Source organism: Spinacia oleracea, chromosome 2, assembly GCF_020520425.1.
Source record: "Spinacia oleracea cultivar Varoflay chromosome 2, BTI_SOV_V1, whole genome shotgun sequence".
Taxonomy (NCBI): domain Eukaryota; kingdom Viridiplantae; phylum Streptophyta; class Magnoliopsida; order Caryophyllales; family Amaranthaceae; genus Spinacia; species Spinacia oleracea.
In genome coordinates, this window is record NC_079488.1 from 111,373,252 (window position 1) to 111,385,804 (window position 12,553).

The window sequence follows — 12,553 nt, forward strand, 5'->3', positions numbered from 1 at the left end:
TTTTTGGATAACCAAAGCTTACATGTATCACATTATTTTCTTTCTAGCGTAAATGAATTATACGGAAAATACAAACTACAAATGAAGATTGAGGACCAATGAGGTATTGGTCTAGTGACCGGTAAAGACTAATGAAATGGCTTGTGTATGATAGATCTCGGTTTCTCCATTTCCCGTTTGTATTTTCTATTCCCCTTTGTGACTCAAACATTTGTACCAAAAACAAATAGAAATGAGGGATTCAAACCCGTGACCTATCATATACAGGCTATTAATAAATCTTAATAATTAGGCCAAAATATCATTGGTGCGATTATAACCGAATGATATTTTGGCCTATTTATTATTAATAAATAAATCTTAATAAATAGGCTACTACTCATTTTCCGGGTCGTTGGGACAGAATGGACCGAATCCGAAACGGACCAAGGGATTCTATTCCGGTTCTCAAATTCACAGTTGTGCAAAGACCGAGTTTGAAGTTCAGTCAGTCTGCATTTGCCTCTTTGGAAATCCATTCACTTCGTTCTTTTGCAGAAATACTGCAAATTCGAATCCAGAATTCGCGTGTTTCTGAAGAACTTGAGCTGTTCAAGACTTCCTATTAAACCCCTTTCTCTCATACTCAGGTGATTTCTCCCTTCGTCGATCTCATTTTTTTTGTTATTCTTTTCAATTTCTTCCCTAATTTTATTGTGTATGTTAATACTCCATGAAATAATGTTTTCAATTTTGTTATTCTCTTCAATTGCTCCACTAATTTTGACCTAATTTTTATTATTGATGTAATTATTCTCTGAATTTAGCTACTTCGTATTTAAACTTTGTTATTATTTTCCATTGCTCCCTTTTTGATGTACTTACTTCAAATTAAGCTTTTCATTTTTGTTATTCTCCAGTTGTACCACTAATTTCAACCTAATTTTGTTATGCTTTTGATGTACATATTGTGAATTAAGCTTTTCAATTTTGTTTTGCCGCTAGATTATGACCTCAATAACCATGGGCTCTACTTCAAAGAAGCGTAAGAATTCTAAGACAAACGATGGCAGAGATAGGTTGAGTGAATTACCTGATGAAGTTTTGGTGCACATCCTGTCTTTTCTGCCCATTTTAGATGCTGTTCAAACCGTATCAGTTCGCAGATTTGGTGATCTTTGGACTTTGCTTCCCTGCCTTAATTTCAAAGACACTGAGTTTATCAAAGTTGTAAGTTCTAGTGACATGATAAGTCATGAGGAAGTAATTCCTTTGCTAGTTGAGAGAATTCAATTGTGTGTTTTGTTCATTAACCGTAAATGCATATATACATGATACATTAGGTTTAGGGTTTTGGACTAAGTCAAGCTATACATAATTAATAGAATAATTTACATAAATACAAAAGCATATATGTCGGCTATCACACCCCCGCAGTCAAAGGGGGAGGTTCACGAACGCTTAGACTGTCCCGAAAATCATTGAAGAGTATGCGCGGAAGCCCTTTAGTGAATATATCGGCTATCTGATAGCGAGAAGGAACATGAAGAACACGGACTTCACCCTTGTTAACTTTCTCACGAACGAAGTGAATGTCCATTTCAATGTGCTTGGTGCGTTGATGTTGCACAGGGTTGCCGGTGAGGTATATCGCACTGACATTATCACAATAAACCAATGTAGCCTTGCGGATTGGGCAAGAGAGTTCCAAGAGAAGGTTACGGATCCAACAAGACTCAGAGACGACATTTGCCACCCCCCTATATTCAGCTTCTGCACTAGACCTCGATAAGGTAGGTTGGCGTTTAGAAGACCACGAAATCAGGTTGTCGCCTAGAAAAACACAATAACCGGAAGTGGACCGTCTGGTGTCTGGGCAACCACCCCAATCTGCATCTGTGTATGTGACAAGAGAGGCAACAGAAGATTTGTAAAGATGCAAACCAAATGTAAGGGTACCTTGAATGTACCGCAATATGCGCTTAAGCGCGCTCATATGCTCGGTCTTCGGATCATGCATGTGAAGGCACACCTGTTGTACATCATAAGAAATGTCAGGTCTGGTGAATGTGAGGTATTGTAAGGCACCGGCAAGGCTGCGATAATGGGTAGGATCTTCATAAGGAGAACCTGCACCAGAACTGAGTTTGGAGCCAGTGTCGACGGGTGTGGGAGATGGTTTGCAAGAGGTCATCCCAGCTCGTTCAATGATCTCTTCAGCATATTTCTTCTGAGAGAGGAAAAGACCGCCTGCATGTTGAGTGACTGCAATTCCCAAAAAATAACTGAGAGGACCCAAGTCCTTCATAGCAAATTCAGAACTGAGGAGAGACATTATCGATTTGCGAAGAGCATCAGTAGAAGCAGTAATAATGATGTCATCAACATACAACAAAATATATGCAGTGTCAGCTCCATGATGATAAATAAATAAAGAGTGATCAGATTTGCTGTGAACAAAACCAATAGAGGCAACATAATCTGCAAACCGTTGATACCACGCCCGGGGAGCTTGTTTAAGACCGTAAAGAGATTTCCGTAGCAAGCATACATAATCAGGGTGGTTAGGATCTCGAAATCCCATGGGCTGATGCATATAAACAGTTTCAGTAAGATTACCATGGAGAAAGGCATTCTTGACATCCAACTGATGGATAGACCAAGAATGAGATAATGCGATGCTCAGAACTGATCGAATGGTAGCTGGTTTTACTACCGGACTAAAGGTCTCAAAACAATCAACGCCCACTTGTTGAGATTGGCCATCACCTACAAGACGAGCTTTATGGCGCTCAAAAGAACCGTCAGATTTCTTTTTATGACGAAAGATCCACAAAGAACGAATAATATTCACATCAGCCGGGGGTGGGACCAACTCCCACGTCTCATTTTCAATTAGAGCATTAAATTCATCCATCATAGCCATTTTCCAATTTGGGTCTTTTAAAGCACTTAAGGGATTTTTTGGGATTGGGGAAATGGACGGAGCGGATGAAGTTTGCAAATTAAAAACCTTTTTGGGCTTATAAATGCCATGCTGACTTCTTGTGGACATTCGGGTGAGAGGGTGGGCTGTAGGTGGATTGGCCGTAGCAGGTGTGGGTGAGCTGGTCGAGCTGGACGAGTTCCCGTGTTGGGCCTGCTGGGAAACAGTGGAGGGAGAAGGCGGGTTGGCGTGTTGTTGAGCAGTAGGGGAAGTGGGCTGGTCCGTTGCACGAGTAAGTGAGAGTGGTTGATTGGGGTCATCAGATTGGGCCGATTGGAGCATTTTAGACACCAAATAGGGAGATGGACCAGTGTCAAGAAAGTCATACGAGGATGGATGGGCTGTATGAGGCTTAGAGAATGGAAAACTATTTTCTTCAAAGAGTACATGCCTGGATATAATAATTTTCCGGTTTGATAAGTCGTAACATTTGTAACCCCGATGATTGGAAGGATAGCCCAAGAATACACATGGTGTGGATCGAGCTTGTAGCTTATGAATAGAGGTTGAGGGGAATAAGGGATAGCAAAGACACCCAAAGACACGTAGATGAGAGTATGAAGGATCTTTTTGGTAAAGAATTTGTGTGGGTGATTTATACCCCAAAACCTTGGTAGGAGTGATGTTGATAAGGTATGTGGCCATTTGAAGGGCGTGATGCCAAAACGTAGGAGGCATGGAAGAGTGAGCTAGAAGGGTCCGAACGATGTTATTTATGGACTTGATTTTGCGTTCGGATTTTCCGTTTTGAGGGGAAGTATGTGGGCATGAGAAACGGAATTGCATTCCATTATTTTCACAAAATTTAGCAAAGGGACCATTGTCAAATTCCCGCCCGTTATCACATTGGAAATTTTTAATGTCCCTTTCAAATTGAGTGTGGATATACGTTTTAAATTTCTGGAAAATAGAGAATACTTGGGATTTATTAGAGATGGGGAATGTCCACAAATAATTTGAGTAGTTGTCCAGAAATAAAACATAATATCTATGGCCCGATGAGCTTAATATAGGTGAAGTCCATAAATCACTGTGAATGATTTCAAACGGAAAATAAGTAAATGACTTGGAATTCTTAAATGGCAGTTTGACATGCTTCCCAAGAGGGCAAGAAGAACAGAAAAAATCATGGCCCTTATTACATTGAATGAGATTACTACGACGAAGAGAGCTTAAAATAGCGTCCCCGGGATGCCCTAAGCGGCTATGCCATAAGCTAGGTGATAAAGCAGTAAATGCAGAAGGAGAGATGTCCCGATTTTTTGTGATTGGGTAGAGATCGCCCGAGCTCTCACACCTCATTAGTGGCTTCCCCGTCCGTAAATCCTTCACAGAAAACCCAAAAGGATCAAATTCAATAGAGCAAGCATTATCACTAGTGAATTTTCGAACCGATACAAGGTTTTTAATGAGTTTAGGGGCATGCAAGATATTGTTTAAGTGCAAAGGAGGGTTAGGGGGGGGTAAGGGAAGTGCTTCCATAACCACAAATAGGAATTGAATGGCCATTTCCAACAACAATTTCACGATTAGTGCTCAAATTAAAATAAGACGTGAGAGTACCTGGATTGGAGGTCATGTGAGACGTGGCGCCGGTATCCATGTACCAGTTGTCATCCGGTGGGTTGAGGGAGAGTGTGTGTAATGCTGCCTCAATGTCAGTTGGCGCATAACCATTGCCTTGAGAGACTGATGTTTGGTATGCTTGCGGAGGTCGAGCACCTAAGATACCCGGCTGCTTGTTGTGTGGAGGGCGTGGCTGCCATGTTGTGGGGTAGGGACAAGGCGGGGTGGCCCAGGGCTGAGGGGACCACCCAGCCCACGGTGGATACTGCCAGCCAGGGGGCCATTGTGGTGGCTGAGTTTGCGCCTGCTGCTGAGAAGAATTGGAGCCACGACCGCGGCCACCTCCACCACGGCCCTTATAATTGTTGTTGTTTCCACGTCCGCGACCACCACCATTGCGCCTGTTGTTGTTGTTGTTTCGGTTGTTGTTGTTGGTGGCAGGGGCACGAGCCGGAGCCGCAGGATCATCCGGTGGATTCGCCCCAACAATCAAGGCAGCCTCTCGTGCTGCTCGCTTACCAAGGTTAGACTCTTCCAAGACAAGCATGGAACGAGCCTTAGAGAACGATACCAAGGGGTTGCTGTGTTGGATGAGGGTTGCAACACCACCATAAGCTTCATTCAAACCTGCAACAAGTGTTAGTACCTTACGTTGATCGGACACCGGAGCTCCGACATTGCCAAGTTGATCGGCGAGCATCTTGATACGCTGACAATAGGTGGTGACGCTTGGAAAATCGTCGAGATGAACATGTGACAGTTGGTTCTCAAGTTGGACGGCCCTTGTGGTTTGGTTGTCATGGAAAAGGTCAGCAAGTCGATTCCACGCGTCCATGGCGGTGAGGTCAGGCTCGAGAATGGTGTGAAGGACATCGTTGGATATGGTTCCATATATCCACTGTAACACGATCGCATCAAGGCGATCCCAAAGGCCTTGATCCGCTTCATCGGTTTCGGTATTAGCCGTCTGGTTCTTGCTTGGGATGATGTGGTCGAGCACTTGATAGGCTCGTGTATGAATTTTGAACAAGGTAGCCCACGAGTTGTACTGGGAGCTTTCCATGTCTAGGGTTACAGGGATGAAGTTTTTAACATTGTTGACGGCAAGGGCCGGGTGAAACTTGGTTGTTTCAGCCATGGAAGAAGAAGAAAAGCAAGGAGGAAGAAGAAAGAGATGTGACGGCTATTTATTTTCTCTGGGCTCTGATACCATGAGAGAATTCAATTGTGTGTTTTGTTCATTAACCGTAAATGCATATATACATGATACATTAGGTTTAGGGTTTTGGACTAAGTCAAGCTATACATAATTAATAGAATAATTTACATAAATACAAAAGCATATATGTCGGCTATCACTAGTTTTATACGCAATGTGCTAATTCTTCTTAAAAGGATCCCTGTTGATAAATTCCGGCTTCAATTCCACCTTATGGATCTGTATGGTGGTAAACATAAATCATTTGTTACAGAAATGGAAACATGGATAAGACTTGCAGTAGATAGAGAAGTGAAGGAACTAAAAATCAAACTCCGTTGTAATGCTGGTCTAATATTGCCTCGTTGTGTTTTCACAAGTCAGTTTCTTGTTAAGCTGAAACTTACAAACTGTGGAATCAAGCAGCTAAGTGGATTCCAGATGAGATCACTAAGAAAATTATCACTTTCCCATGTTGAGTTGAAGGATGAGGTGTTGAAGAAAATTATATCCGGATGCCCTTCTTTACAAGAGTTGGCTCTAGAGTATGTACGTGGATTGGAAGAGCTGCGCTTTTCTGCTCCTAGCATTGAAAAGTTAGATCTAACTTTTGTGGTATTTTTCTTGCTTGATTGCCCCAACCTGAAGATTTTAAATATTAATATTCGCCAGAATCGCCACAATTCACGTCTAGAAATAGTTGATGTTTCATCTGTTCGTGAAGTCAACATTTCGGCTTACACAATCATTGACGAGATTGATAAATTATTGAAGACGTTTCACAATGTTGAAGTCTTCAAATTTTCTGATGTAGCTTTTCAGGTTAGCTTCCCTGTTTCCACAAGAACCCTACACTTGTTTGATTTGTTATGTTCTGTTCTATTGGCAACATATGTCCAAATTCTTATCATATAGGGGTGTTGTCTTGATAATGATCGATGCAACTATATGGTCTTTATTTTGTAATTTATGATTAGAATTTTTCTAGCTTGAAGTATTTGTTCGTGGGGGTTTGGAATGGAAAGTCATTTTGCATTCAAATTAACCCAATATTTTTAGTACGAAGTAGTAGGTAAATAAAGGAGGTGAATTTGTCACTTTGATATAATTGGTTGTAATGCATTGTTTACTTGGGTAGAGACATGTGATGGTTGATTTATTGTTTTTGCTGTTGAAGTCGAGATTTATGTGATGATTGCTAATTTGTTCAATTACCTCCTCATAGCTTGGATGTTAATAACCCTAAGCCCTTGGATGTTAATATGTAAATCGAGTCCCCATGTGGGATCCTGGGCATCTTTTTTTTATACCATACCTTCTACAACTAGACCATTAGTGAACCGGTGTCAATCTTGTTATCTTGTATCCCACATGGGGACTCAATTTACATATTAACATCCAAGGGCTGAAAATATATAACTTGCTTTGACATTTATTACTAAATTAGCTTAGAGATCCACTCAAGGTTTTTGGTAATTGACAATGACGGTCCTTTTGGTAGCCAAATGGTGTCAATGGGAATGAATTTGTATATAGATGGACATGACGGTCCATTTATTACTAATGGACAATGACAGTCCTTTTGGTAGCCGGTCATAAATGGTGTCAATGGGAATGGATTTGTATATAAATTGTAACGAAAAGCAACATTCAATCACGTCGTCCGTGGTAGTGCTAGTTAATTCAAAACTATCTATTTTGTCTTCATGAATATCATTACCACTTGGGGAGTGATATTGGGTGGGACTGCAGATTTAGGAAGAAAGACACCAAGTTTGAGATATGTTTTACCATTGACGTTATGATGTTACTCTGTATTTTTCTTGTCAAATAACACTTCGATTATTCTCATTCCCACCATTTATTACCGGCTACCAAACGGGTCATAAGGTGCTTTAAATTGATCTCTTATTGGTGTTCTAGTTGTTTATTGCTGTGTTGTCATAGGAGAAAGTAGAAAGAGAGGTTATTGACTTACCTTTTATTCTCGTCCAGCCAGCATATTTTCAGGAGCAAGATTTCCCACAAACTAGATGGAAGCGTTTACATATTAAATCACGACTTAGTGAAGATCGTTTCTTAAGCGTTTGTACAATTTTGAGAAGTTCGCCTCAATTGGAAGAACTCATAATATACACAGATTCAAGAAGTGATAATAGTTGGGATTTGGTAGGTGTATTTTGTGTATCAAGTTTATCTAAGGTCAATTATTAGCTAACTTCCATAGTTCCATGTAACAGTGCTTTCGTCTAATGATGTACAGGGAAGGCGTGTAACACGTGTTTGCAGTGTGCTCTCCTTAGAGTTCTCTCCTTGTGTGATGCTGCAACTCAAAACTGTCACCATCAGTGGACACAAGTTACCTTCTCAAGGGCTGCTTCGACTTGCAGAATTTTTGCTTAAAAATTCTGTCAACATGGAAAATATGGTAATTTTTCCCAGAATGAATCAACCAGTAGCAGTAGAGGAGTTTATGTTTGTGCAGCAATTATTAAGTTTTCCAAGGGCCTCAACAAATGCAAGGGTAATCTTTGGTTCTGAAATATACTAGGGGAAGAAGTTGCACAGTATCATCTCAATCTTGATTTCGGCGTTTGCATCAGTGATGGTGGTTGGTCATACTCTGTTAACTACTGGTAATGACTCAATTCTAAATACTTCTAGTAACGATAGTGTACAATGATTTCTGCATTTGATTGCATCCCGACTCAAAATGTTTGGATTAAGGTGAATGTAAATTTCACTCGGTTGCAGTCAATTCAAATTAAATAGACTCCTAGTTTTTTAGTTAGCGTGTACGGTGTGTTTGGATAAGATAGAAGGGAAAGGAAGAGGAGGGAAATAGGTGTTAAGGAGATAGTAGTCTATATGACCTAGGAAACCTACATAGTGTAGGATATAAAAAGAAATTAGAATTCAGAAGGCGTAGCATAAACTATTTCAATTCCATGTTATGCTCAAAAATATTACATGTTACTCTGTGAGCTGTTAGTCTGTAACCATTCAGCCTTCCCTTTCTCTGAATTACCCAGGTAAATATTTATCTTAAGTTTCATTATTAAGCCGTAAATTCAACACCATATATTTTTTTCTGATTCAATTTTTTCAATTTAATTTTGCTGTTAGATTCCACTGGTATGACGTGAAAGTGTGAAACATCATGGCATATGCTTCAAAGTATAACAACGTTTTCAATTTTGTTACTCTCTTCAATTGCTCCACTCATTTTGACCTAATTTTATTATTGATGTAATTATTCTCTGAATTTTGCTATTTAAACTTTGTTATTCTTTTGAATTGCTCCCCTATTTCTGACCTAATTTTAAGCTCCAAATTAAGCTTTTCATTTTTGTTACACAAATTCTTATTTACAAAGGGTGTACAATAAATATTGTATATTATACACCGGAGTAAAAGTTAACTCAAAATGTTTAAAAGTTAAGCTTATATATGTAAAAGTTATCTATTTTTTAGTGATAAATTTTTTCATTTCAGTAAAAACATATTTTTTCAAAACCACTAATAATCTATAAAATTAATCATTTAATCATTTCTATCAACTTTTTTTTACTAATATAAAAGTTAATCAAAACTAGGTTAAAGTTACGAAAACATGGGTAAAAGTTATCTTGATGTACAATAAATTTATTGTATACCTTTTGCGCGCAAGACCTTTTGTTTTTGTTATTCTCCAATTGTACCACTAATTTCAACCTAATTTGTTATCCTATTTTGTACATATTGTGAATTAAGCTTTTACATTTTGTTTGCTGCTAGATTATGACCTCAATAAGTCAATAACCATGGGCTCTACTTCAAAAAAGAGTATGAATTCTAAGACAAACGATGGCAGAGATAGGTTGAGTGAATTACCTGATGACATTTTGGTGCACATCCTATCTTTTCTTCCCATTCTAGATGTTGTTAGAACCGTAGTGATTCGCAGACTTGATAATCTTTGGACTTTGCTTCCCTCCCTTAATTTTAAGGACACTGAAAATTGGCCTAGTGGCAAAATAGATTACAGGGGAAGACTTCGTCACATTGCTAGTTTAATGCGCAATGTGCTAATGTTTCACAAAAGGGTTTCCATTGATAAATTCCTGCTTCATTTCTATGATATTGATGTGCTTGGTGATGAGTCATTAATCACAGATATAAGATTATGGATAAGATTTGCGATTGATAGGGATGTCAAAGGAACTAGATGTTGAATTTGTATTTATAGATTCTGATTCTACTTTGCCTCGTTGTATTTTCACAAGTCGGTTTCTTGTAAAGCTGAAACTAGTTAGTTGTGTAATCGGACAGCTCAGTCGAGTACAAATGAGATCACTAAAGAAATTATCACTTGAATATGTTAAAGTGGAGAAAGAGGTGTTGAATAAAATTATATCCGGTTGCCCTTCATTGCAAGTGTTGGCTCTAGCGGATATATATGGACTAAAGGAGCTGCGCTTTTCTGTTCCCAACATTGAGAAGTTATCTATAACGGTTGAAAGTGATTTGTTGCTTGATTGTCCCAACCTAAAGATTTTGAATATTATTTTCTACTCCAAGCCACGTCTACAAGTGGTTGATGTTTCATCTCTTTGCAAAGTCTGCATTAGGTCTTCCGAAATCATTCACGAGGTTGATAAATTATTGAAGAGGTTTTGCAATGTTGAGGTTATCGAATTGGATGGGAAAGGTTTTCAGGTTAGTTTCCCTGTTTTCACAAAACCCTACACTTGTTGTGATGTTTTATTTCTTGTTGGCAAAAGGTTCTTATATTTTTCTCATGTAAGAGACGTTGTCTCAATAATATCAATGTAACCATGGTGGTGAATTAAACATCACTATCTCTTTGATTTATTCATGAATAGTGCAGGCTTATTAACTTCTTGACTGTTTGAGTGGCTGAGTTTCGTACTAGACCTGTTCACCGGGCCGGGTCAAAATTAAACAGGCCGGGTCGGGTCGAGCTTACAATATTGTCGGACCGAACCGGGTCGGATATTAAACGGGCTGTAACAAACTAGGCTTAATTTGAGTTTGTATGTATTTCAATGAATAAGGTTAAACGGGCCGGGCCGGGCCCGTCCATTTTATTAAAAAAGGCTGGATCCGGGCTGTCAACGGGCCTCCAGCCCATTGAACAAGTCTAGTTTCGTACTACTTGTATATCAATCTTGCACAGTATTTTACTATCTTTAATATTGTACCTTCTACAGCTTGACCATTAGCCTAATTGGTGTTAAGTCAATCTTATCTTGTATCCCACAGGGGGACTCAAGATTTATATAGTTGTAAAATTGCTTTGCTTTTGGTAAAAATTAAATTAGATTATCAAACGGGTCTAAAATGAGCTTAGATATCTACTTCAGGCTGCATTTAGGCACTTCATATTTGCTTTTTATTGATTTTTGACATCCTTTCATTTCCTTTCAGCTGTCAAAATTTCAGGAGCAAGATTTCTCGCAAACTAGATGGAAACGTTTACGTATTGAGTCACAGCTTAAAAGAGATCATCTTTTAAGCGTTTGTACAGTTTTGAGAAGTTCGCCTCACTTGGAAGAACTCATAATATACAATAATTCACGGAAAGATTTGGTACGTATACTTTGTGCATCAAATTTATGTGAGATCATTTATCGAAAATGATACCTTTAAGTCGTGTCACAATGATGACATGACATGCTTATTTGTCATGATTTAAATTGGAATCTAAAATATTTAACTTATATATCCTATTATACATGTTTAAAATAAAGGTAAGAAAATATTAATATTCTATTTTGTTTCTTTCTTTATATCGATTACCTTATTTACATATTTTCAAAGTAAAATTTTGCATTGATAGTAAAAATATTATGATGACTCATAGCCTACATGACGCTTATATGTACCGATTAAACTCAAACACGTAAGATTGCGACAACTAAATGTTGTCGTAAGTTGCGACCTTTATCATCACCCATCATTTATAGGCTTCCATGTATGTGATAAAGCTTAAATGGATGATATTTATATGTACAGGGTGTCACAAATGACTGCAATTTTCTCTCCTCAGAGCTCTCTTCTCCTTGTTTAATGCCACAACTCAAAACTGTCACCTTCCGTGGACACAAGGTACCTTGTCAAGGGCTGCTTCGACTTGCAGAGTTTTTGCTTAAAAGTTGTGTCAAAATGGAAAGGATGGCAATTTTCCCGCGCATGAGTCAATTAGTAGCAGTTGAGGAGATTAAGTTTTTAAAGCAATTATTAAGCTTTCCAAGGGCCTCAACAAATGCAAGGGTAATCTTCGGTTCTGAAGTATACTAAGGGAAGTTGCAAAGTATACTAATGACTCAATTCTAATAGACTTCTACGTCGTACTCCGTAGTTTGCTAGCTAGCTTGTAAGATTTTAGGTTCTTGTGGGTTAATTTTACGTTTATGTAATTGTGAACTTTATGTTAATGCACTTCCTTTAGGGATAACTTATTATTGTAATTTATGTTAGGGCATATCTTGGACAAAAAAATTGGAAGGGGAGATGGTTATGTAATTTTTGTATTCGGAAATGGTAATCATGCAATTCCCTTCCCCATAGCATAAATCCTAACACTTATAAAGCTTCATACTTTGATTACTATTCACCCAATAGTGCATTTACGTGCATGCCCCTTATTTCCTTCTTTGTTTTATTTTGTCTCATTCTTAACAATAGAGCATTTACGGTTTCACCCTTCCATTGCTATACAAAATGTATTGTTTTCTTTGGGTATAGTTTCCTATATATTGTACCTTCGAACTATCAATTAAAACGTATATGGTTTCTATTTCCCGTTACATGTAAATTCA

At 38.5% G+C, this 12,553-nt stretch overlaps 1 protein-coding gene across 5 annotated transcripts; it reads left to right on the forward strand.

Annotated features, from left to right (window-relative positions):
* The first annotated feature begins 250 nt into the window (after nucleotides 1–250).
* Nucleotides 251–12,295, forward strand: LOC110776967 (probable F-box protein At1g60180). 5 transcript variants are annotated; one of them, XM_056837846.1, is made up of 9 exons: nucleotides 251–629; nucleotides 985–1,209; nucleotides 6,114–6,551; nucleotides 7,725–7,898; nucleotides 7,993–8,157; nucleotides 8,281–8,365; nucleotides 10,330–10,427; nucleotides 11,160–11,321; nucleotides 11,748–12,295. In XM_056837846.1, exons 2-9 carry the CDS (start codon nucleotides 988–990, stop codon nucleotides 12,030–12,032), a joined length of 1,629 nt encoding a protein of 542 aa, XP_056693824.1. In that variant the 5' UTR covers nucleotides 251–629; nucleotides 985–987; the 3' UTR covers nucleotides 12,033–12,295. The 5 variants fall into 5 exon arrangements, with proteins under 5 accessions (XP_056693824.1, XP_056693825.1, XP_056693827.1 ...); XM_056837847.1 differs by having other exon boundaries at nucleotides 254–629; nucleotides 6,156–6,551; XM_056837849.1 differs by lacking the exon at nucleotides 6,114–6,551 and having other exon boundaries at nucleotides 330–629.
* The last annotated feature ends 258 nt before the right edge of the window (nucleotides 12,296–12,553 follow it).

Excerpts from the sequence above, each read along its gene's own strand:
- LOC110776967 (XM_056837845.1), top strand. The coding sequence starts at position 5,877 with ATGTCGGCTATCACTAGTTTTATACGCAATGTGCTAATTCTTCTTAAA. Across the intron at positions 6,552-7,724 it reads TTTCTGATGTAGCTTTTCAG|CCAGCATATTTTCAGGAGCA; the intron begins GTTAGCTTCCCT and ends ATTCTCGTCCAG. Across the intron at positions 7,899-7,992 it reads GTGATAATAGTTGGGATTTG|GGAAGGCGTGTAACACGTGT; the intron begins GTAGGTGTATTT and ends AATGATGTACAG.